General features: G+C 45.1%; 1 protein-coding gene across 3 annotated transcripts in view; it reads right to left on the bottom strand.

The window, feature by feature from the left end:
- ACSL3 (acyl-CoA synthetase long chain family member 3) overlaps positions 1–26663 on the bottom strand; it is a 140851-nt gene that overhangs the window by 54870 nt on the left and 59318 nt on the right. For all 3 annotated transcript variants that reach the window (XM_073581136.1, XM_073581138.1, XM_073581137.1), the window contains exon 4: positions 6990–7099. In XM_073581136.1, the coding sequence (XP_073437237.1) occupies positions 6990–7099 (110 nt within the window). The remainder of the gene's footprint in view (positions 1–6989; positions 7100–26663) is intronic.

Here is a 26663-nt window from a genome sequence, read left to right as displayed (position 1 = left end):
TGCTGAATATGGACAATTCAACCTGGAGACAGAAAATAACGCCATCAATATTAAATAGGAATAAGGTGCTACAATTAACTATTTAGGGAGTCTGAAAATGCTAACTGGACAGTAAGGAGCTAGACATATTCTGCCATCTACCTATTTATTTGGCTTCCTAAAGAAGTAAGCCCCACCTAACTTGTCAGCCGTTCTGGAATACCCCACATGTCTAATTAAGAGAAAAATACTGTAGAGACACTTATGCCATCTTGGCATAAACTAGCTGGGCTCTGTTCCCACTTACCTTGCAACCTGCATAACATTCAGCAAAGCTAAAGATAAAATGGAATCTGTCACATTTTTTTTCGCCTATCAGCTGCCAGCACCGACATCAGTGGTTTATCTACAGCATTCTGTAATGCTGAAGATAAGCCCTTGATGTAACCTGAAAGAGAAGAAAAAGGAGTTAGATTATACTCATCGGGGGCGGTCCGGTCTTGGTCCGATGGGTGTTGCGGTCCGGCGCCTCCCATCTTCTAACGGTGACGTCCTCATCTTTGCTGCCTGTTGTGGCTCCTGCGCAGGTGCCCTGTGGAGGGCAGAGCAGAATACTGCAGTGCGCAGGCGCCGGACCTCTCCCGGTGCCTGCGCACTGCAAGACTCTGCTCTGCCCTCAACAGGGCAGAGCAGTGCGCCTGCACAGGAGCCACGACAGGAAGAAAAGAAGAGGACGTTACCGTTAGAAGAAGGGAGGCGCTGGACCGTGACCCCCATCGGACCAAAACCGGACCCAAACCACCCCTGGGTAAGTATAACCTAACTCATTTTTCTTCTTTCAGGTTACATCGGGGGGCTTTTCTACAGCAATACAGAATGCTGTAGATAAGCCCCTGATGTTGGTGCCGGCAGCTGATAGGCGAAAAAAAGGGTAACAGATTCCGTTTAAGTCAGAGAACTTAAGGATGAGGTTATTGAATTCAGCAAGGACTAAAGCCTCTGGCAGATTCTGGCAGTGGCTCTTGTTATGAGTTCATTTTCCCCTTCACCATTGAGGTCTGATGAACTCCCTCTTCTGGTGAATTACAAAGCACCTGAGCAGAATGATGATGACTGGGTGACTGGGATTGCTGACTGGATATAAGGCAGCCGACGCCCTTCTGCCTTGCGGGTGATTACTCTGAGGGATTCCTGGAGACCAGTCTGATTCCTGCTCCTCAAAAGCTAAGTTTTCTGCTCTACTTTTTGCATTTGTGTTTTGTTTTTGTTTTGCCTTGTTTTTCTGGATTTCTGCCTTTCCCTGCTGGGTGAGCTGAATTCCTTTTTGCTCTGTCTTCAGATAATAACTGAGTACTGATATAGTCTTTTTGAAGCCTAGCGTCTTCAGGGCTTTTTTCCCTATCAGTCTGTTGGCTCTTGTTTTTGAGAGGGTTTTGGCGGATTGCAGACAGCAGCTTTTCTATTCTGTCCTATTTAGTTAGCTTGGGCCCCATCATTTGCTCAGCCTATCTTTCTATCTGTGTGAATGTTTTTTCATCTTGCTTCACCGTCATTATATGTTGGGGGCTGCCTATTGCTTTGGGGTCTGCTCTGGGGCAGTTTAGATTTCCCTTTCTGTCTTTAGGCTATGTAGTTCTCCGGCTGTGAACGAGGGGTCTAGGGCACCGTAGGAACCCCCCACGGCTACTGCTAGTTGTTGTTGTTAGGTTCAGGGGTCTGCAATCCGATAGCTGCCAACTTCTCTGGTTTTCTGGACTTAGCTAGTATTTCTGTTTTTGCCTCCTACGGTGACTCATTCATAACAATCACCCGCCGTACCGCAGATCCTAGGGTACTCAATAGCAGGAAAGAATTGTTAAAAAAAAGTGTGTATATTTTTTCCTCTATATCTCTGAGGCCGTAGGGGGAATTTTTTTTCTTTCAATGGAGATAAAGCAATTGTCTGATCGTGTGGAGCAGCTCGCTGCGGAAGTGCGGGGAATTTCCGCCTACCTTGCTCATTCACATGCTGCTGAACCAAAGATCCCTACTCCTGATGTGTTTTTTGGGGATCGGTCTAAATTTTTGAATTTCAAAAATTGTAAATTATTTTTTGCCTTGAAGCCTAACTCGTCAGGGAGCTCCGCGCAGCAGGTTAAAATTGTCATCTCTTTGCTGCGTGGCGATCCCCAGGATTGGGCGTTTTCTTTGAAACCAGATGATCCTATTCTGACTAATGTGAACGCATTTTTTCAAGCCTTGGGGTTGTTGTATGACGAACCTAATGCTATTGATCAGGCTGAAAAGACCCTGTTGGCATTGAGCCAGGGTCGAGATTCTGCAGAATTGTACTGTCAAAAATTCTGAAAGTGGCCGGTCCTTACTACCTGGAATGATAATGCCTTGGCAGCTCTCTTTCGGAAGGGTTTGTCAGAAGCCGTAAAAGATACTATGGTGGGATTTCCTGTTCCCTCTGGTCTTGACGATTCTATGTCATTAGCCATTCAGGTTGATCGGCGTTTACGTGAACGCAGGACTGCACGAAAGGTGTTGCCACCTGTTGAACAAGTGTCTGAACCTATGCAATGTGATAGAGTTTTGTCCAGGGAGCAACGTTAGGAGTTCAGAAGGCGTAATAAGCTGTGTTTTTTTGTGGAGATGCCTCGCATATTATTTCTGTCTGTCCTAAATGAGAGAAACGTTTTGCACACACGTTTTCTGTGGGTGGTGTTCAACCTAAGTTTCTTCTGGCAATTACTCTGATCTGCTCCCTGTCCACATTTTCCGCCAAGGCTTTTGTGGATTCGGGAGCAGCCCTGAATCTAATGGACTTGGATTTTGCTAAACGTTGTGGATTTCCGATGACACCTCTGCGGACGCCTATCCCTTTGAGGGGGATTGATGCTACTCCTTTGGCGAAAAATAAACCTCAGTTTTGGACCCAGGTGGTAATGCGGGTCACCCCAGACATCAAGAAAATTGTAGATTTTTGGTGTTGCATAATTTGCATGATACCATTGTTCTGGGGTTTCCCTGGTTGCAATTTCATAATCCAGTTTTGGATTGGAAATCTGTGTCTGTGGTGAGTTGGGGTTTGTCGGTGTGCCCTTAGTGAGGCTCTGGTTTTTTCCACCTCTCCTCAGTCGCATGATGTTCCTGACTATTTGGCGGACTTTTATGATGTATTTAGTGAGAATGAGTCTGCATCTTTGCCTCCTCATAGGAGTTATGACAATTGAACTGATCCCGGGGTGTAAATTTCCTAAGGGTCGGCTCTTCAATTTATCTGTACCCGAGCACGAGGCTATGCGATCCTATACTAAGGTGGCGTTGGAGAAGGGTCATATTAGACCATCCTCTTCACCCTTAGGTGCCCGTTTTTTTTTCGTGGACAAAAAGGATGGTTCATTAAGGCCTTGTATTGATTATCGTGCCCTCAACAAAATTACTATTAAAAATCAGTATCCGTTACCCCTGATTTCAGATCTATTCTCCAGAGTTAAAGGTGCTTGCTGGTTTACCAAGCTTGACCTCAGGGGGGCGTATAATCTTATCCGCATTAAGCATGGGGATGAATGGAAGACGGCATTTAATACTCCGGAGGGACATTTTGAGTACCTGGTGATGCCTTTTGGGCTCACTAATGCCCCTTTTCTGTCTTCCAGTGCTTCATGAACGACATTTTCCGAGACTTTGTGGATACATTTTTGATTATCTATCTGGATGATATTTTGATCTTCTCCAAAGATTGGGATTCTCATGTGGAACATGTTCGGACTGTGTTCCGGATCTTGAGGGAGAATTCCCTGTATGTCAAAGGATCGAAATGCCTTTTTGGGGTACAGAGGATTTCATTTTTGGGATTTATTTTGTCTCCGTCAACTATTGAAATGGACCCGGCCAAGGTACAGGCTATTTATGATTGGGTTCAGCCCACTTCTTTGAAGGCCCTCCAGAAGTTTTTGGGTTTTGCTAATTTTTATCGGAAATTTATAGCAAAATTTTCTAGTATTGCCAAGCCATTGACTGATCTGACTAAAAAGGGTGCTGATGTGTTGAATTGGTCTCCGGAGGCTGTTTCTTCCTTTCAGGAGCTGAAGCGAAGATTCACTTCTGCCCCGGTTTTGCGGCAACCTGATGTCTCACTCCCGTTCCAGGTAGAGGTGGACGCTTCTGAGATTGGTGCAGGAGCTGTTTTGTCCCAAAAGGATCCTGTAACATCTAAAATGAATCCCTGTGCTTTCTTTTCCCGAAAGTTCTCTCCATCTGAACGTAACTATGATGTGGGGAATCGGGAACTGTTAGCCATGAAATGGGCATTTGAGTGGAGACATTGGTTGGAGGGAGCTAAACACAAAGTCGTGGTCCTCACTGACCACAAGAATTTGATTTACCTGGAGTCGGCCAAACGCTTGAACCCTAGACAGGCTAGGTGGGCCTTGTTTTCTACACGTTTTGATTTTGTGGTCTCTTTTCTTCCTGGCACTAAGAATGTCAGGGCAGACGCCCTCTCTAGGAGCTTCTTTGCTGATTCTCCTGTGGTGACCAAGCCTGCTACCATCTTAGGCGAAGGGGTAGTTTTTTCTGCCATCTCGCCCGAATTGAGACGTGCTCTGGAAGAGTTCCAGGAGGACAAACCTGAGCGTTGTCCCAGTGGAAAGTTGTATGTTCCTGACCAGTGGAAGAAGAGAGTGATGTCTGAAGTTCATTGCTCTGCATTGGCTGGTCATCCAGGTATTTTTGGTACTAGAGATCTGGTGAGTCGGTCTTTTTGGTGGCCCGCCTTGTCTCGTGATGTCAGGAATTTTGTGCAGTCCTGTGGGACTTGCTCCCGGTCTAAACCTTGTTCTCGCTCTAGTGGGTTGTTGATGCCTTTGCCGGTCCCCAGGAGGCCATGGACCCATATTTCAATGGATTTCATCTCTGATATGCCTGTCTCTCAGATAATGACTGTTATTTGGGTGATTTGTGATAGGTTCTCTAAGATGGTTCATCTTGTACCACTCCCTAAGTTGCCATCTTCCTCTGAGTTGGTGCCCCTGTTTTTGCAACAGGTGGTTCGCTTGCACGGGCTTCATGAGAACATTGTATCTGACAGAGGAGTTCAATTTGTGTCTAGATTTTGGAGGACTTTCTGTTCCAAGCTGGGAATTCAGTTGTCCTTCTCCTCTGCTTTTCACCCTCAGACCAATGGGCAGACGGAGAGAACAAACCAGACCTTGGAGTCGTATTTGAGAGGTTTTATTTCCGCTGATCAGGATGATTGGGTTTCATTTTTGCCCTTGGCCAAATTTGCTTTAAATAATAGAGCTAGTTCTGCCACTTTGATGTCACCTTTCTTTTGTAACTTTGGGTTTCATCCTCGATTTTCTTCAGGGCAGGTGGAGCCTTCTGCCTGCCCAGGTGTTGACACTGTGGTGGAGAGAATGCACCGGATCTGGGACCAAGTGGTGGATAAGTTCTCTCTCTCCCAGGAAAAGGCCCAGCGGCTTTCCAACCGACATAGGACCATTGGTCCCCAGTTTAAGGTTGGTGATATGGTTTGGTTGTCATCAAAAAATATCGCTATGAAGGTGGCTTCTCCTAAGTTTAAACCTAGATTTATTGGACCTTACAAGATTTTGGAGATTATTGATCCGGTCTCTTTTCGTTTGGCTCTTCCTGTCACATTTCAAATTCATAATGTGTTCCATAAGTCCTTGTTGAAGAGGTTTGTTGAACCAGTTGTTCCTGGGGTGGCACCTCCGGACCCTGTATTAGTTGAAGGTAACATGGAATATGAGGTAGAGAAGATACTGGATTCCCGTCTGGCTAGACGGAGACTCCAATAATTGGTTAAGTGGAAGGGTGATGGTCAGGAGGATAATTTCTGGGTCTCTGCCTCTGATATTCATGCCAAAAGATTGGTGCGTGCCTTTCATCGGGCTCACCCTAATCGCCCTGGTGGCGTGGATGAGGGTTCGGTGACCCCTCCTCAAGGGGGAGGTACTGTTGTGAGTTCATTTTCCCCTTCACCATTGAGGTCTGATGAACTCCCTCTTCTGGTGAAGGAGGGTAGTGAGGCTGATTACAAAGCACCTGAGCAGAATGATGATGACTGGGTGACTGGGATTGCTGACTGGATATAAGGCAGCCGACGCCCTTCTGCCTTGCGGGTGATTCCTGCTCCTCAAAAGCTAAGTTTTCTGCTCTACTCTTTGCATTTCTGTTTTGGTTTGCCTTGTTTTTTTGGATTTCTGCCTTTCCCTGCTGGGTGAGCTGAATTCCTTTTTGCTCTGTCTTCAGATAATACCTGAGTACTGATATAGTCTTTTTGAAGCCTAGCGTCTTCAGGGCTTTTTTCCCTATCAGTCTGTTGGCTCTTGTTTTTGAGAGGGTTTTGGCGGATTGCAGACAGCAGCTTTTCTATTCTGTCCTATTTAGTTAGCTTGGGCCCCATCATTTGCTCAGCCTATCTTTCTATCTGTGTGAGTGTTTTTTCATCTTGCTTCACCGTCATTATATGTTGGGGGCTGCCTATTGCTTTGGGGTCTGCTCTGGGGAAGTTTAGATTTCCCTTTCTGTCTTTAGGCTATGTAGTTCTCCGGCTGTGATCGAGGGGTCTAGGGCACCGTAGGAACCCCCCACGGCTGCTGCTAGTTGTTGTTCTTAGGTTCAGGGGTCTGCAATCCGATAGCTGCCAACTTCTCTGGACTTAGCTAGTATTTCTGTTTTTGCCTCCTACGGTGTCTCATTCATAACAGGCTCTCCTTTAGAAGACATGGGTATGCCAGGTCAAGCTGAGTGTTCCCTGTCTATAGGGGAGTCAGAACAGATTGAGGTCAGCCAAATAATAATTTGGTTTGACAGCTAGCTAATGTGTATGATCAACTTAAGAGCCAGAGAGTCAATCTAGTAAGAAGTAATGGTGTTACAGTGAAATGTCAGTAAATCACTTACTGGTGGCTGCTATAAGACTGTATTGTTTTTCCATCTGTGACACTCATGCACAGTCTATCAAGTGTAACATCTTCACATGGCAAAATCATTACCTTCAATTTGGTCTGCAGGAGTTCTTTGCTGGTAATTATGTGGGTGACTTCAGTTTCATTAAGTCCATGTGCAATCGCAGAACCACCAAGTGTTGCATATAATGTCACAACTGAAAAAAACAAAACAAATGAAGACATTGATATTTTCTACAGTCAGGTGCAGGCACTTCTCAAATATAGACATCTTTTAGGCCTTGTTCACACATGAGAAACTTTTGTTTCAGCTCAATGTTTTCAGAAAAATTGGTTCAAATGTATTACATGACATGTAGTTGGCAGCCAAACGTGAATTCAATGTAGTCAGCATGATCAGGTTGAATCCCCCTCAATAAGATCCTCAATAATGGCCCCCAAAAGTCTAAACCCCATTTGAAGCAGATTTTGGAGTCAAATCCTTGCTTTTAGGTATAGTATGAGGCCTTATTGATAGATCCCATATGAACAAGTATAAGTTTTGTATAAATGGAGGTTTCTTTTTTAGCTATAGTATAAATCTTGGGTTTTCCAGGATAATTTTGTAGTCCCATGCTCAGGATAGCATAGAATTAAGAGAGGTAATACTTACCTTAGCGATTCCCGCAGCTCATGCTCACCTGCTTCCCAGGTCATCTGGCGGTCTCTGACATATTTATGAGTTGACATATTATGCCTTTCTATTGGGAATAGTGTTAACTGAATGTAGCGCTTTGGGCAACTTTTTATACATGATAAAAGTGTTAGTTTAATTAGCTATTTATCCGAGAAGGATGGGGGGGGGGGGGGGGGGGGGATAGAAATCCGAAAACATGTACGGTCGACTAGATAAGCTCATAATTTTTTATTTCCGATTCGGTCAAATCCATTAGAAAGTGTTCTATTTTAACCTTTTCTTGTAAAACCTTGGGAATGGGGCGTCAGGCCATGGACTGAACACTGTGCTGGAACATATTTAAGCTAATGCGGACCAGCTGCTTGAATTTCCAAGCATGGAGGAAAAGCTGAAGGCCTTTTATGCGCCCTCTCACCAATTGAAAGCAAGACTGTTCTGAGTCTGTTCTTTCTCCCCCACGGAGAGGAAGACACAAGGGGACAGCAGCTGCACTTCTGCCTGGGAGCTACAGATTGGTGTGGGAGAGAATGAAACAGCAGAAGTACACACAGTCCTTTCCTGGTTTTACATTGTGGGAAGTGATGTGGTGAGACACCATCTTCCCTCAGCTCTCGGTTATCAATGGAAAACATGCCCCATCTGGGGCTAGGACGATCACCGTGGTTAGTATTTGTAAGGCTGAATTCACATCTGTATCTAGAAGTAGAAAAACAAAACAAAAGCCCCACCGACTTTTAATTTGGTCCTTGAGGTCCTGCAATCAGCTCCCTTTCTATTTTCTTCATTAAATCCAACATAATTGCAGAAGCCTCCAATGTATATGTGAAGAGAACCTAACAAAGCCCTGGGAAGACCACGTGCATCTCTGTGCTTGCCAGTTCCCAGAAGCATTTGCCCACATTTTTTAGTAATAATTACGGTATGCAGCGTACACTTAGCCGAGGCAGTCTCAGGAAGCGGCATGGTGGTACACACTGTGTGATAGCACTGGCACCTCCTCATACAAGTTCACACTTGATCCTACTGAGGACTATGCTGATGGCCAAACAATGGTTCAGCCGATAGCCATCTGGCCCGACTCCTCCATACACAGGCGAGCGCTCCTCCTCTGCCGACTGCTGGTTTGCTCTCTATGCGAGAGCCGCGGTCAGACTCCTTTGATGGCAGCTTATCTGACAGAGGATTGGCAGTCAGAAATCAGACATGTCAGATCCTTATCTCCCCCAACATCATATGTCGGGGAGAATCGGGGGGGCCTCTATACTCACTAGACTGTTGTCCAATCTTACCAATATCAGCGGGTTCGTCTGCCGTTACTCTAGTTTGTATGGGGCCTTGAGTCGTCTTACTTTTGGCCATTCAACTAGGGCAAAAAAGTGACACAAATGCAAATTATGTGTCTGCTGCGCTCCATAAACATTTGGGCCAAAAGTGTGCCAATTGTAGGGTGCAAGGTTATTCTTTTAGATCCTAAGGTAATTAAACCTGTCTAAAAAACTTAGCCAAAGTATAGAAGAAGAAAAAAAAAAAAGGAGCCACCACCTTAGAAAGTGGGCCAATTAATTTTGACAGGGCTTAGGCTAATCTCCTCATAGAACAGTTCTGAGCAGCCTGGTATTCAGAAATTATGGCCACAATGGTTTTACTAAATTGATCGCTGTTCAACCCTTACAATCATCACTTGCTAACAGTTTGAGCTCTCGTACCAACAGCTGCAATTTTTAAAGAGAACCTGTCACCATGAAAATGCCGTCCAATCTGCAGGCACCATGTTACAGAGCAGGAGGAGCAGAGTAGGTTAATATATAGCTTTATGAGAAAAGATTCTGTATAACCTGTACTTTAATTCATTAAACTTCTGCTCTTTTTTGGATTTTTGGTCCAGTGGGCGGTCCTGTCAGTGACTGATAGCTTCCTTTATATAAATCAGTATATAGAGGTAGCTGTCAGTCACTGATAGGACCACCCACTGGACCAAAACTCCCAGAAAAAAAACAGAAGATTAAAATGAATAAAACACGTTATACTGAATTTTTTTGCACAAAACTTCATATCAATCTACTCAGCTCCTCCTGCTCTATAACATGATGCCTGCAGATTGGATGCCATTTTCATGGTGACAGGTCCCCTTTAAATTTATGATTATTTGGGTGAAAGTTAGCGTGGGTCCCAAACCACAAGGAAATGTATTATCGATGGGCCATGAATTCAGATCAGAAGCTGGATGCATTATCACAATTAAAGGGCATCAGTCAGTAGAATCAACCGTCCTACGCCGTCTATACGGGCATGTAGGACATAGGAAGCTAAATAAAATGATTCCTTGATATCTGCAATTCGATGTCTTATTTCCAAGGAATCCACATTTCTATTAATATGTAAACGAACTGTTAAGATCTATGGGCCAGACACTGATCTCCCTGAGAACCTGCCTCCAGAGCTAATTTTAAATTAAAAAGAGCATTATTAGAGTGAGACATGTAAATCAAGAGAGCAGACTGACAGTCATTACATGTCTCACACTGGTAACTCCCCCTTTCATTTACAATAAGCCCTGTAGGCAGATTCTCAGGGGGAGCTATGTCCGGCCTATAGATCTTAACACCTCATTTAAATATTAAGAAAACCGTGGATATATCTGGAACAAGACATCGGATCACAGATGGCAAGGTATCATTTTATTCAGCTTGCCATGACCTACATGCCCATATAGACGGCTTAGGAGGGTTGATTCTACAGACAGATTTCCTATAAGGGTATGTTATGGAGACTTGTTAGGGTATGGGGCTTTTTTTTGCAGTGGCTTTGTGGTGGCATTTTTTTCCCCTTTAAGTAAAAAATAATTAGCCGCCTTAAGAACGGTCAGGTCACTTCCTTTAACCGCTTCCCGGCTTTGATAACATGAAGGGGTTTAAAAAAAAAAAAAAAAAAAAAAAAGAAGCTGAAAAGACTGAACAAATGTATGGCAAGTAGTGTTGAGCGATACCTTCCGATATCGGGAAATATCGGATCGGACCGATACCACAAAAATATGGGATATCGCCATTTCCGATACCGGAAACCAATGCAAGTCAATGGGACACAAATATCGGAATGAAAATAAACCCTTACTTTCCTTGTAGGTTAATTCTACATGAAGGAAAACAACTAAGAATAATGCAGAATGTATTGGGGGAGGTGGAGGAGACATTAAAGGCATAGAGGATTAGCCCAAACGGAATAGCCGGAATCAATTTAAGACGTTCGGAGTTACAAAGATATTGACTATGTTAAGCTTTTTTATATTTTGTCAGATATTTGTGTTTCACTACTTCCATGCTCTTCACCTTCTTTTTTACTCCTCCCACACTTTCTCCTTCAGGGTCATCTTCTTGGTCTTCTTCGGGGTAGTCTTCAGCGTTGTCGTCTCCAGAGTCGTCGTCTTCTTCGGGGTGGTCTTCAGGGTCGTCGTCAGGGAGATCCAGAGTGATTACCAACAACCATTTCAAAAAGCTTGAACTTGGAAATGTAGCAGAAGGTACAAGAAGGCTGAGGAACTGCTGAGAACCAGCTGACGTACTGGAACCTAGATGGGTAGCCGAAGGTACAAGAGCCAATGGAACTAAAGAGGACAAGCTGATGGTACTGGAAACCGGTTACTAAGCAGGAGGTACCTGTGCCAGAAAGCACTACCAAGGACCAACAGACGTTGGTGGAACTCGGATACCAAGAAGGAGGCACCTAAGCCAAAGGCTCTGCCTGGAATCAGCTGACGTTACTGGAACCCAGGGGGACGTATTCAAGATTGACTTCCAAAGAACCAGCTAATGGTACTGGAACTCAGATAGGCAGCAGAAGGTACACATGAAAAAAAAAGTTGCAAGGCCGCGAGCCAGCCGGAGTTACTGAAACCCACAGTCCTACAGGGGGAGCTTGTCCTATTGGCACTACGGAACCAGCCTTCATTGCCAGATCCCGCAGTCCACATAGGAAGCACCTAAACTGCAGGCACCATAGAGTCGGCTAACCCGACTTCAACACGACAGTACAACGTATTGGAGGCAAAGTGACGTTGACACTACCCGGAAACAGCTGGCGTGCTGGAACCAGGCTGGGCAGGAGGGAGTACCCGTGCCAAAGACACTTCTGAGCAGCAACTGGCGGTGTTGGAGCCCAGGGATTACAGTAGAAACGGAGTGCAGCCAGAGGCCTAATTGGAGCAAGTTTAATATCTGTAGTAGTGTGAATGTGGACAGAGCAGGAGAAATTGCCGGACACACAGCAGGGGATCAGCTGACATTACTGAAGCCCAATAACACTGGAGCATGTGTTGACTGTGCAGACGGCATTTATGAGCAGCAACTGGCGATGTTGGAGCCCAGGGATTACAGTTCAGGTGGTAGAAACATGAACACAACAGGAGACCTGGATACTGTTGCCAACCAATTATTTAATCTGGAAGAGGACTGGCAAATTCCTGCGAGATCCAGGCCTTGTTCATTTTCAGAAAAGTAAGCCGGTCAACACTATCGGAGGATAGTCGCATGCGACGGTCTGTTAGTACACCACCTGCGGCACTAAAGACGCGTTCCGATAATATACTAGCAGCAGGGCAAGCCAGCACCTCCAATGCATACTGGCTAAGCTCTGGCCATGTATCCAGCTTAGAGACCCAAAACTTGAAGGGGGAAGAGCCGTGTGGGAGAACACTGAGAGGGCAAGACATGTAGTCTGTCACTATCTGACGGAAACGTTGCCTCCTGCTGACTGGAGCCGTCTGTGATGGTGTAGACATTTGTGGCGGGGACACACAACTTTGCCACATTTGGGCCATACTGGTCTTGCCTTGTGCTGAGGCGCTCATTCTGCTCCCTCTTTGTGCAGAGCTTCCTCCACTGCCTCGACGCACTGAGCTGCTTTGTAAAGCACTAGCAGCACTGCTCTCCGGTGGAATGGAAAACATGATGGAATGCACCAGTGTGTCTTGGTACTCCCACATTTCACGCTCCCGGTTCAACGGTGTTATGAGGCTTTGTAAGTTGTCCCGGTAGCGAGGATCTAGGAGGGTGTACACCCAATAATCATCCGTGTTGAGAATATGGGCGATGCGGTGGTCGTTTCTCAGGCCCGGCAGCATGAAATCAACCATGTGCTGCAGACTGCCAACTGCCCAAGAAACGCTGTCCCTTGCTTGAGGCGTCATCTCTGCCTGCTCTGCATCACCCCACCCTCGCTCTACATACTGACTACTAGAGCATTGTGTACCTCCCTCCTCTGGACAGATGTCTTCCTCCTCCATTGACTCCTCCTCACAAAGTGTCCCCTGCCTAGGCCTTTGTGAGGAACCATGTTGCGCAGACTGTCGAGAAGCAGATGGCATTTGTGACTCCTCATCCTCCATCTCTTCCACAACCTCCTCCCTTAGTGCTTGCAGTGTTTTTTCAAGCAGGCAGATAAGGGGGATAGTCATGCTGACTGTTGGGAGTTCATTTTCTGGTCCAGTTGTGAGTTCTCCTTCCAGGCTCCCTCTGGCGGTAACAGGAGGTAGTGAGGCTTATTTAATCAGTAGAGATCTGCCACCTGATAATGAGGATGACGATTGGACCTCAGGAATCTCAGATTGGATTTAAGACAGCCAACGCCCTACTCTGGTGCTGGTGATTCCTTCTGCTTGTCAGGTCTTGGTTCTCAGTTCTGTTCCAGTCAGCTCAAGCTAAGTTTCTCTGCTAATGTTCACACTTGATTTTGTTGTTGTATTCAGCTTTGTTGTTGTATTCAGCTTTTTGTGTGGTCAGCCAGCCCCGGCTGGTACTGTGCTGAATTTCCACTCTTATTTATCTGTATTTGCCAATTTGCTTTTTGTCCCTTATTAGATTGGCCTCTTTTTGCTCTGTCTCAGAATATTTCAGAGTGCTGATATAGTGGGAGAAGTCTAGTGACTTCAGGGTTAATTTTGCTATCAGAAGTGTTGGACATTATTTTGCAGGGTTTTGGGCAGATTACAGACAGTGTCTTTCCTTTCCTCTCCTTTCTAGTTAGTTTGGGCCCCATCGTTTGCTCAGCCTATTTTCCTGCCTGTGTTTGTGTTTTCATCTTGTTTCACCGTCAATACATGTGTAGGGGCTGTCTATTCCTTTGGGGTCTGCTCTGGGGCAGTTAGTTTTCCCCTTTTCTTGCTTTAGGCTTATTTAGTCCACCGGCCGTGACGAGGCATCTAGGTTCATCGTAGGTATGCTCCACGGCTGCTGCTAGTTGTGTGGTTAGGATCAGGGATCTGCATAGTTACCAACCTCTCTGGTTTTTCTGGGCTTAGCATGTTTATGTCTTTTCCTCCTCGGTGACCCATTCATTACAGAATCACCAGCCATACCACAGATTCTAGGGTACTCAAAAGCAGGAAAAAGTTGTTTAAAAAAAAAAGTGTCAGGATTTTTTTTTTATATGTATTTTTTTTATCTTTTTCTCTGGGGCCGTAGGAGGATTTTTTTTTCCCTAATGGAGATTGAGCAATTGTCTGATTGTGTGGAGCAACTTGCTGCTGAAGTGCGGGGAATTTCCACCTACCTCATTCAGTCACATGCTGCTGAACCTAAGATCCCTACTCCTGATGTGTTTTCTGGGGATCGGTCTAAATTGATGAATTCTAAGAATAATTGTAAATTATTTCTTGCCTTGAAGCCTAACTCATCGGGGAGCTCTGCGCAGAAGGTTAAAATTGTCATCTCCTTGCTGCGCGGCGATCCCCAGGATTGGGCTTTTTCTCTGACACCTGAAAATCCTATTCTGACTAATGTGGATGCATTTTTTCAAGCCTTGGTTTTGCTGTATGATGAACCTAATGCTGTTGATCAAGCTGAGAGAACCCTGTTGGCATTAAACCAGGGTCAGGATTCTGCAGTTATACTGTCAAAAATTCCGAAAGTGGGCGGTCCTTACTACATGGAATGATAGTGCTTTGGCAGCTTTCTTTCGGAAGGGTTTATCAGAGACCGTAAAAGATGTTCTGGTGGGATTTCCTGTTCCCTCTGGTCTGGATGATTCCATGTCATTAGCCATTCAAGTTGATCGGTGTTTACGTGAACGTAAAACTACACGGGAGGCGCTGCCACCTTTTGAACAAACGTCTGAACCTATGCAATGTCATGGGGTTTTGTCTAGGGCGCAACGTCAGGAGTTTAGAAGGCGTAATAAGCTGTTTTTTCTGTGGAGATGCCTCTCATACTATTTCTGTCTGCCCTAAACGAGAGAAACGTTTTGCATACACATTTGCTGTGGGCAGTGTACAACCTAAGTTCCTTTTGGCAATTACTCTGATCTGCTCCTTATCCACGTTTTCCACTAAGACTTTTGTGGATTCAGGAGCAACGTTGAATCTGATGGATTTGGACTTTGCTAAACGTTGTGGTTTTTCCATGACGCCTCTGCAGACGCCTATTCCTTTGAGGGGTATTGATGCTACTCCTTTGGTGGAGAATAAACCTCAGTTTTGCACCCAGGTGATAATGCGAGTTATCCCAGACCACCAAGAAAATTGTAAATTTTTGGTGCTGCATAATTTGCATAATACTATTGTTCTGGGTTTTCCCTGGTTGCAAACTCATAATCCAGTTTTGGATTGGAAATGTGGGTCTGTGGTGAGTTGGGGTTGTCAGTGTGTTCTTAGGGATGCTCCCGTTTTCTCCACCTCTCCTCAGTCTCATGATATTCCTAATTATCTGGCCGATTTTTCTGATGTATTTAGTGAGAGTAAGTCTGCATCTTTGCCTCCTCATAGGAGTTATGACTGTGCAATTGAGTTGATGCCTGGGTGTAAATTTCCCAAGGGTCGGCTTTTCAACTTATCAGTACCCGAACATGATGCTATGCGATCCTATATTAAGGAGTCATTGGAGAAGGGTCATATTAGACCATCCTCGTCACCTTTAGGTGCTGGGGGGTTTTTTTGTGGCCAAGAAAGATGGTTCATTAAGACCGTGTATTGATTATCATTCCCTTAACAAGATGACGGTTAAATATCAGTACCCGTTACCTCTGATGTCTGATTTATTCTTCAGAGTTAAGAGTGTCTGCTGGTTTACTAAGCTTGACCTCAGGGGGGCATATAATCTTATTCGCATCAAGCACGGGGATGAATGGAAGACGGCGTTTAATACTCCGGAGGGACATTTTGAGTACCTGGTGATGCCTTTTGGGCTCACTAATGCCCCGTCTGTCTTGCAGTCCTTTATGAATGATATTTTCCGTGACTTTGTGGATAAGTTTTTGATCATCTATCTGGATGATATTTTGATCGTTTCTAGTGATTGGGATTCTCATGTGGAACACGTCCGGACTGTGTTCCGGATTTTGAGGGAGAATTCCCTGTTTGTTAAGGGATCGAAATGCCTCTTTGGTGTACAGAGGATTTCATTTTTGGGATTTATCTTGTCTCCATCGACTATTGAAATGGACCCGGCCAAGGTACAGGCCATTTATGATTGGGTTCAGCCTACTTCTTTGAAGGCCTTCCAGAAGTTTTTGGGTTTTGCTAATTTCTATTGTAAATTTATAGGTAATTTTTCTGGTATTGTCAAACCACTGACTGATCTGACCAAGAAGGGCGCTAATTTGCTGAATTGGTCTCCTGAGGCTGTCTCAGCATTTCAGGAGCTTAAGCGGAGATTTACTTCAGCTCCGGTTTTACGGCAACCTGATGTCTCACTTCCATTTCAGGTGGAGGTAGATGCTTCTGAGATTGGTGCAGGAGCTGTTTTGTCCCAAAAAGACACTGACTTCTAAGATGAATCCCTGTGCCTTCTTTTCTCGAAAGTTCTCCCCATCTGAACGTAACTATGACGTGGGGAATCGGGAATTGTTGGCCATGAAATGTGCATTTGAGGAGTGGAGACATTGGTTGGAGGGAGCTAGACATCAAGTTGTGGTCCTCACCGATCACAAGAATTTGATTTATCTGGAGTCGGCCAAACGCTTGAATCCTAGACAGGCTAGATGGGCCTTGTTTTTCACGCGTTTTAATTTTGTGGTCTCTTTTCTTCCGGGCACTAAGAATGTTAAGGCAGACGCCCTTTCTAGGAGTTTCTTTGCCGATTCTCTTAAAGTGACCCAGTCTACTACCATCCTAGGTGAGGGGGTAGTTCTTTCTGCCATTTCGCCCGATTTGAGACGCGCCCTGGAGGAATTTCAGGAGGATAAACCTGAGCGTTGCCCTATGGGAAAATTGTATGTTCCTGACCAGTGGAGAAAGAGTGATGTCTGAAATTCATTGCTCCGCATTGGCTGGTCATCCAGGTATTTTTGGTACCAGAGATTTGGTGAGTCGGTCCTTTTGATGGCCTGCCTTATCTCGTGATGTCAGGAATTTTGTACAGTCCTGTGGGACTTGTTCTCAGTCTAAACCCTGTTCTCGTTCTAGTGGGTTGCTGATGCCCTTGCCGGTGCCCAAGAGGCCATGGACCCATATCTCAATGGATTTTATTTCTGATCTTCCTGTCTCTCAGAGAATGACTGTTATCTGGGTGATTTGTGATAGATTTTCGAAGATGGTCCATCTTGTACCACTCCCAAAGTTGCCATCTTCCGCTGAGTTGGTGCCCTTGTTTTTACAACAGGTGGTTCGGTTACATGGGATTCCTGAGAACATTGTGTCCGACAGAGGAGTTCAGTTTGTTTCCAGATTCTGGAAAGCCTTTTGTTCCAGTCTGGGAATTCAGTTATCCTTCTCCTCCGCGTTTCATCCCCAGACCAATGGACAGACTGAGAGAACAAACCAGACCTTGGAGTCTTATTTAAGATGCTTTATATCTGCTGATCAGGATGATTGGGTCTCATTTTTGCCCTTGGCCGAATTCGCGCTGAACAATAGAGCTAGTTCTGCCACTTTGATGTCACCCTTTTTCTGTAATTTTGGGTTTCATCCTCGATTCTCTTCAGGGCAAGTGGAATCTTCGTGCTGCCCAGGTGTGGACATTGTGGTTGAGAGAATGCAGCAGATATGGGACCAAGTGGTGGATAAGTTGTCACTCTCTCAGGAAAAGGCCCAGCGATTTTCCAACCGGCATAGGACCATTGGTCCCCGGTTTAAAGTGGGTGATATGGTTTGGTTGTCGTCTAAGAATATTCCTATGAAGGGTGCATCTCCAAAATTTAAGCCAAGATTTATTGGACCTTATAAGATTTTGGAGATTCTTAATCCTGTTTCTTTTCGATTGGCTCTTCCAGTTACGTTCAAGATCCATAACGTATTTCACAAATCTCTGTTGAAGAGGTTTGTTGAGCCAGTGGTTCCTATGGCAGCACCTCCTGACCCTGTGTTGGTTGAAGGCAATATGGAATATGGGGTAGAGAAAATATTGGATTCTCGTTTGGTTAGACGGAGACTCCAGTAATTGGTCAAATGGAAGGGTTATGGCCAGGAGGATAATTCTTGGGTCTCTGCCTCTGATATTCATGCCAATAGATTGGTTCGTGCTCTTCACCGGGCCCATCCTGATCGGCCTGGTGGTGTGGATGAGGGTTCGGTGACCCCTCCTCAAGGGGGGGTACTGTTGTGAGTTCATTTTCTGGTCCAGTTGTGAGTTCTCCTTCCAGGCTCCCTCTGGTGGTAACAGGAGGTAGTGAGGCTGATTTAATCAGTAGAGATCTGCCACCTGATAATGAGGATGACGATTGGACCTCAGGAATCTCAGATTGGATTTAAGACAGCCGACGCCCTACTATGGTGCTGGTGATTCCTTCTGCTTGTCAGGTCTTGGTTCTCAGCTCTGTTCCAGTCAGCTCAAGCTAAGTTTCTCTGCTAATGTTCACACTTGATTTTGTTGTTCTATTCAGTTTTTTGTGTGGTCAGCCAGCCCCGGCTGGTACTGTGCTGAATTTCCACTCTTATTTATCTGTATTTGCCAATTTGCTTTTTGTCCCTTATTAGATTGGCCTCTTTTTGCTCTGTCTCAGAATATTTCAGAGTGCTGATATAGTGGGAGAAGTCTAGTGACTTCAGGGTTAATTTTGTTATCAGAAGTGCAGGGTTTTGGGCAGATTGCAGACAGTGTCTTTCCTTTCCTCTCCTTTCTAGTTAGTTTGGGCCCCATCGTTTGCTCAGCCAATTTTCCTGCCTGTGTTTGTGTTTTCCTCGTTTCACCGTCAATACATGTGTGGGGGCTGTCTATTCCTTTGGGGGTCTGCTCTGGGGCAGTTAGTTTTCCCCTTTTCTTGCTTTAGGCTTATTTAGTCCTCCGGCCGTGACGAGGCGTCTAGGTTCATTGTAGGTACGGTCCACGGCTGCTGCTAGTTGTGTGGTTAGGATCAGGGATCTGCAATCTGCATAGTTACCAACCTCTCTGGTTTTTCTGGGCTTAGCATGTTTAGGTTTTTCCCTCCTCGGTGACCCATTCATAACAGCTGACTAGTGCATCATCTGCACTCGCCATCCGAGTGGAATCATCGAAGGCTCGCAAAACGTGGCAGATGTCCTTCATAGAGACCCACTCAGTGGTGGTGAAGTGTGAACGGCGCGCAGTGCGACTTGTTTGCGCCTGATGCAGCTGGTACTTTATTACTGCTGCCTGCTGCTCACACAACCTCTCCAACATATGTAACGTTGAATTCCACCTGGTGGGTAGGTCACATATGATGCAATGTTCCGGAAGGCGGAATCGGCGCTGCAGTGCTGCAATGCGCGATCTTGCCATGCTGGAACGCCGCAAGTGAGCGCACTCTATGCGGACCTTGTGCAGCAGTGCATCAAGATCCGGATAGTCTATCAAAAAACTCTGCACGACCAAGTTGAGCACATGTGTCAGACATGAGATGTGAGTGAGGTTGCCTAGGCCCAGAGCTGCCACCAGATTTCGGCCATTGCCACACACTACCATGCCAGCTGGAGATTCGCTGGCACAAACCACATGTCGCTCTCCTGCTTGATGGCATTCCAGAGCTGCGCTGTGTGGCTTCGATTCCCCAAAAGAAATTAATTTCAATACGGCCTGCTGACGTTTGGCCACGGCTGTGCTCATATCGGTCTTAACAGGTAAGCGTTCACGGGTCCATGTGGAGGTAGACTGTGACGGCTCCTGCAGCGCTGATTCAGAGGAACTGGAGTATGAGGAGGAGTCAATGTGTACAGACTGGATTCCTGCAATCCTTGGAGTTGGCAGAACACGTACAGCGCTACTCTCAAGATCCGTACCCGGCACCACAACATTTACCCAATGGGCAGTGAGGGAAAGATATCGTCCCTGTCCATGGTTACTGGTCCACGCATCGGTGGTCAGGTGGACCTTGCTACTGACGGCGTTTAGAAGCGCGTGTTTAATTTTTCCCTCCACATGCTTTTGCAGGGCAGGAACAGCTTGCCTGCTGAAATAAAAGCGGCTGGGCACGTTGTATTGTGGGACTGCAAATGCCATGAAGTTATGGAAGGTGTCAGTCTACACCAGCCTAAATTAGAGCATTTCAAGGGACAGTAGTTTTGCAATGCCAGCATTCAGAGCCTGTGCCGGGGGTCGTTTGCCGAGTATGGGCGCCTTTTCTCCCATGCTTGTGCTACCGATGGCTGTAAACTGGCCTGGGAGTGTGAGGATGACAGGGAACATGGTGTTGTGGGTGGAATGACAATGTGTTTCTGTACAACAGTGCCAAAGGTTCTTCCATGGCGATCCTGTGAGGAAGCCGAATCAGCTGTGTGTGAGATGGAGGAAGAGGCTACAACACGAGCTGAAGAGGTGGTAGGTGGCGCTGTAGGTTGGCCTAGGTCTTCAGTGTGTCTTTGTAACTCCACCACATGCTTGGTCCGCACATGTTTCCACATATTTGTGGTATTGATGTTGCTGACACTTTTCACTTTCTGATTACACAGCTTGCATTTGACAAAGCAAATGTCATCTGCAACTGTGTCAAAAAAGGACCAGGCACTGCAAGTTTTGGGAGCGCCCGTTTTGGGTTTTGGAAGAGGCATGCTCCTAATGGGTGCCGAAGTGGAGGCTACAGGCAACCGTGTCTGCCCCCTCCATCTCCCTCCTTTTTTGGCCTTTCGGGAAATCTCTTCCTCAGAGCTGCTCCCACCACCTTCCTGTACCTCACGCCATGATGGGTCAAGGACCTCATCATCTACACTACCCTCTTCAAACGACTGCTTCTCCTGGGTAGTCTCGACAGCACAGTACGCACCAGAAAGTGGCACCTGAGTCTCATCATCAGATGCGTACTGAGGGGTGCTGACCATAGGCACTGGCCCACCCGCCTCTTCAGATTCAGAGAGACAAAGCTGTTGCGCATTACTGCATACTACCTCTTCTTCAAATTCTCGAATGCTGCTTGGCTGGCCCCCTCTTTCCAAGCCAACAGATTCAGAGAACAGAAGTAGAGATGGCTCCTGTCCAGGGCTCTCTGACTGCCTGGGCAATTTGGCAGGTGGTGAAGAGACAGGTTGGTGCTCTTCAGTGCTCTGGACCTGAGAGGATCTGGAACTAATTGAAGTCGATACGTTAGCTGCCATCCATCCGACAACGGCTTCAATTTGTTCGTCCCGCAGAAGTGGTGTACGGCGAGCTCCTACAAAGCTGCGCATAAAGGACTGTTCCCTGGGAAAACTGGGGGATGCTGAGTCGCTGGTGCCCGCAGCAGGCACAGAATCCCCACGACCACGTGCCTTACTCCCTGCCTTCTTTATCTTGGTAGACTGATAAAGATAGGCAGAAAAGTACTAAGGGCTTAGTGTGCTTATTCCTGAATAGCTGCTAACAGATATAAGAAACACTAATTTTATAAAGTGTGGACTAGACTTTAATATGAGCTAATGTGGCCTACACAACTGTAAAGTGTAGTGTTTGGTGAACTTTATTAACTTTTTTTTTTTTTTTTTCACAAAAAGACACTGGATGTGCCCAAAGATGTAAAAGCGATAGTATCACAAACTTTTTGTAGCTATTACAATGCAGGAAGGTAACCTACAATGCAATAGATGAGGCTCCAAAAAATAGGCTAATACTAATCTGGCTGGGGCTGCAGGGCACAATCCAGCAGAAAGGCTCCTCTTTCTACTCCTATATAGTGTTTGCAAATAGTCTAGCTGGATACGGATGGAACCACACTAATAGGAGAAATCTGGAAAAATGAGCAGCACTAATGCAGAAAAGGACAATGTATGAGGCAGTGACGCACACTGAGCGGACTACAACCGGAGGTGGCTGCAGAACCCACTACAGCGTGAGCTGCACTCACACACAGAGACCTCGCAGACAACCGTGAACAGCGCTGCAAGGCAAAAGAAAGCTACAGCGGTTGATAAAGTAGCCTGGGTAAAGCAAAAAATAGAAAAATCGCTAGGTCACACTGTCCCTCAGAACAGCAGCGTCCTATCCCTAACTGAATTCACAGCAGAGTGAACCCAAAATGGAGGTGGCGGCTTTTATAGTGCATCATGACATCATTTCAGCAGCCAATCACAGCCATGCCAGTAGTTACATGCCTAACATGCGCATCATGACATCATTTCAGCAGCCAATCACAGCCATGTCAGTAGTTACAATGCTAACATGCTCTAACAGGATGTGGCCACACTTCTTAGGATCCTCATTGGCTGAATAAAATCTAACTGGCCCATTGCATTATGGGAACTTCCGATTCCGGTATTCGATATACTAAAAGTATCGGAACTCAGTATCGGAATTCCGATACCGCGAATATCGGCCGATACCCGATATTGCAGTATCGGAATGCTCAACACTAATGGCGAGTTGTTTTCCATTACAGTGCTTATGTTCATTCTTCTTTTTAGCATTTCATTAGGGCTTTTTCAGGCGGATTACGGAGTGTGCCCACTCAAAAAAGACGTTGTGTGCGCATACCCCAAGCTGAAAAGTAAATCAGAGCAAGAAGTGATCGGCCACGGGAAATTGGATGATGATGACCCCCACGGCCTCCTTCTTACAATGTTCCATGAGTTCTGATTAAAAAAAAAAACCTTTCAACATTGGGAGATGTGCCATCATTTCATCAGAAGACATGAAAAACATAAATTAATTCAAACGTATGAGTTGATGACGATTCAAATTTTTTGGTTTTTTTAAGGAACTTTGTTTGACCCAAGATGACTGAAGTGGTTAAGACTAGGACGGCCTGTACACCGATCTGAGAACTTGCAAACGTGACATGGTGAATGCGAAAGAAGTATATTACTATAGTAGGAGAAGAGCACATACTGAACAGGTCTTCTATATTAAAGTATTAGCGTGCATCTAACATTTTATGTACATGTTTACAGATGCAAAAGTATCAGTACTATTCAAATGCATCAATCATTCCTACTGCCATTACAAGACATCTTATAACATAAGGGCCAAGGCGAACACACACGTATGAAGCTTTCACGGCCTCCTCCTTGTTAGTGAGTGGGACCAGCGAGTGGCGGGGACGGTTCCCACAAGATGTCTTCACTCACTGCAGTGACCCGTGTTACATAAACAGTGAAAGGCAGGGAAAGCCTGCATCTATGGCTGAGCGACTGCGAATGTGTCCTGCACCCTTCACACTCCAGACTCCAGCAAGTCTAGATGTAGAGATCATGGACATACATGGCATACCCATAATATATACCGTGAATGCATGGCACCTGGAGATCGCACATCTATTTAGAGAACAGGGGCCTGAAATGTGCACCGCCCTCAGTGGACACATGGTCAGAATCCCCATACATGTGCACAGCTCAGTCCAGTCATTTGTATGAAACTTGCAATCATCTGACCATTGACAGCTACATGCATGTGGCCCAGTTCATGAGACAAATGCAGGTCCCACATCTGGGAGCCACATCTACTAAACATTTATAGCATATTGTGCAGATGTGCCCTAAATATTGTAGGGATTCACCCCCAAGAAGGCATTAGGCAGCGTTCACAAATACAATGCGGTTTTGGTCCAAACGTGTAGTTTTTTTGCTTTCGTAAGACTCCAAAGGATTCAAAACCAAAACAGCCTCTCTTGGTCACAAAGGGATAACAGCAAATAAACAGTTCATTTAGCAGGTACATATATGTCAGTGCGGGCTCACCTGAACAGATTACAGCGAACTTTATACACAGAGGAGGTACAATCACACCAGTCTCGGTATCCCCTTCAACCCGAGCGCCAGCAGCTTTCACACATTACTCTACAGCTCCAGTACACAGACTGCTCAGCTTTCCCAGCTGACCCATGCAGTCTCCATTCAGACAGAGACCCTAGTTTGTCCCTCCCAGCTACAGCTCACATTTTGGCTGGTCACTCACCAGCTTCAACACACTCCTCTCTGCTTCATTCAGCAGACTGACACAAGATGAACCAATTTCCTGGTTCTTAATCAAAACGAGTCAGATATATCTAATTAAGCCCTGCCTAGCTTTGGTACAATGTACAAAATGGGAATAGTTCTTTAAAGTGAACCTGCCACCAGGATTTTGCGCAGTAAACTACAGACCGTGCATAAAAACTGGTGTCCAATGTATGGTTCGAATATGTTTTATTTTTCTGAGGTCTGATTAAGGCTGCATTCACACATGTTTGTTATTGTTACCATTTTAGAGGAAAAAGACTTATTTTTTTCTCAGGTGTCATCATAGTTACATCCTTAGCTGCTTCTGTTTTTTTGGCTCTATTTTTTTCCCCACTGAAGAGAAGTGCTTGTTGCCAATAAAAAGACCCCTGGAAGGCCACGTTTTAATTCATGTCATCACTAAGCAACAGATGTGTTAGATACAGGTGCAAACCGAAGGCTTCCCATAGACTTTAATGGCAGAGTTTGATATGCAAAGTTGGATGGGAATACTACCTGCTCAGAGTCATAAGGATTTCACTGCTGAATCCATGATTTTAACAAATGTGTGAACACATACATGCTACTCTATGGCGCTGCCCAATAATAAAAAAAAAAAAATACATGTGTAAATACAGCCTAAAGTTAGGGGGTTTGACTTTGGATGTGAAAAAAACCCACAGACGTTTGGTCTGTGGTCTAAATTAATAATAAGGGTCTAGTATGGTGTTTGAATTAAAGGTCTGGGTTTGCTACTATTTTCGAGTCTTGTCTGGGTCTTAATTTTGGGGTCTTACTATGGGCCCAATCATTTTGTAGTAACGCCCTCTATGTACAGGTCTGGCAAAAATTAAGAGGCCACTGCAAAATGTTAATCTTATCTGATTTTTCTCTTTATAGGTATATTTTTAAGTAAAATGTAAATTGCTCTTTTATTCTATAAACTACTGACAACATGTCTCCGAATTTCCAAGCACTAAATTTTTTATTTTCAGAAAATGAGAAATGGTCAAAATAACAAAATAATGCAGTACTTGCAGACCTCAAATAATGCTAAGAAAACAAGTTCATAATCATTTAGAAACAACAATACTAATGTTTAAACTCAGGAAGAGTTCAGAAATCAATATTTTGTGAAATAACCATGATTTTTAATCACAGCTTTCATGCATCTTGGCATGCTTTCCACCAGTCTTTCACACTGCTTTTGGGTGACCTTATCCCACTCCTGGTACAAAAATGTAAGCAGTTCTTCTTGGTTTGATGGCTTGTGACTATCCATCTCCCTCTTGATTACATTCCAGAGGTTTTCAATGGGGTTCAGGTCTGGAGATTGGGCTGTCCATGACAAGGATTTGATGTGGTGGTCCTTCATCCACACAATAATTGACCTACCTGTGTGGCATGGCACATTATCCTGCTGGAAAAAACAGTCCTCAGAGTTGGGGAACATTGCCTGAGCAGAAGGAATCAACTGTTTTTCCAGTATAACCTTGTATGCGGCTTGATTCATACGTCCTTCACAAAGATTAACCTGCCCAATTTCAGCCTTGCTGAAGCATCCTCAGATCATCACCGATCCTCCACCAAATTTCACAGTGGGTGCAAGACACTGGCTTGTACTCCTCTCCAGGTCTCCGTCTAATCATTAGACGACCAGGTGTTGGGCAAAGCTGAAAATTAGACTAATCAGAGAAGATGACCTTACTCCAGTCCTCTATGGTCCAATCCTTATGGTCTTTGGCAAACTTCAGCCTGGCTCTCCTTTGCTTCTCATTAATGAAAGGCTTTTTTTCTAGCTTTACATGACTTGAGTCCTGCCTCTAGGAGCCTGTTACGAACTGTTCTTGCCATGCACTTCACCCCAGCTGCCATATGCCATTCCTTTTCTAGGTCACTTGATGTCATCCTGCTGTTGCTGAGTGAAATTCAAATAAGATGACGGTCATCCTGGTCGGTGGTGAATCGTTTTCGCCCTCTGCCGGTCTGTAGCTTTGTTGTCCCCAATGTCTGCTGCTTGATCTTGTTGTAATGGACTACCATCTTAGAAATTTTAAAGATGGAGACAACATGACGCTCACTGTATCCCTCTGCTAGTAAAGCCAGAATTGAGCCCTTCTTTTCCTCACTCAAGACTTTTTTTTTCAACTCCTTTGGCATGGATAAAAGTTATTTTTTCATTCCTATTACTTTTGGGATATTACTAGCACTTGTTTTGCCATCCAGCTTGTCCTATTGCAAGAGGATCGTGAACACCACAGCAGGGTTTTTATACTTTCCTTCGTTAAAGAAGATTTGGTTCAGGTGATCACCTAATCAGAAGCACATTAAGTAAAATGAGGTGTACTCTGGTTGGAATTCAACTGACACTGGAATGGAATGGCTGTCAGACATGTAGAGAAGCTGATTTTTATAAAACTGTGGAGTTTTTCTCTTAATTTTTACCACAGCTGTATATCCTCAAGCACAATTATTTTGATAGTATAGTATATGGGGCACTTGGCAGAACTTTCAAAACCACTGCTTTCAGGTCAGAGACTCAATTAAAAGGTTATCACCAAGTTACCAACCTACCTTTATCTCTGGGACCTCAAGCAATTGGGAGACTGGGACTCTTGAATGAAAATGAGGTGCACATGTTCAACCTCTGCTCCATTCATTGTCTATGGGACTGCAGGAGCAAGATGAGAACTGTATTCCATTTTTTCCATCAGCCTTATTAATAATGAATGGAGCGGAGGCTAATCATCTGCACTTCCTCTCTCCATGTATAGGAGTCTTCTCAGGGGTTCCAGAGCCTTGACTTAGGGATCACTGGTGGTAC

This window comes from Dendrobates tinctorius, unplaced genomic scaffold, assembly GCF_039654945.1.
Source record: "Dendrobates tinctorius isolate UK_male_01 unplaced genomic scaffold, ASM3965494v1 ptg000069l, whole genome shotgun sequence".
NCBI classification, from domain to species: Eukaryota; Metazoa; Chordata; class Amphibia; order Anura; family Dendrobatidae; genus Dendrobates; species Dendrobates tinctorius.
The sequence above is the reverse complement of the archived record's forward strand: the minus strand, read 5'-3'. Positions and strand labels throughout refer to the sequence as shown.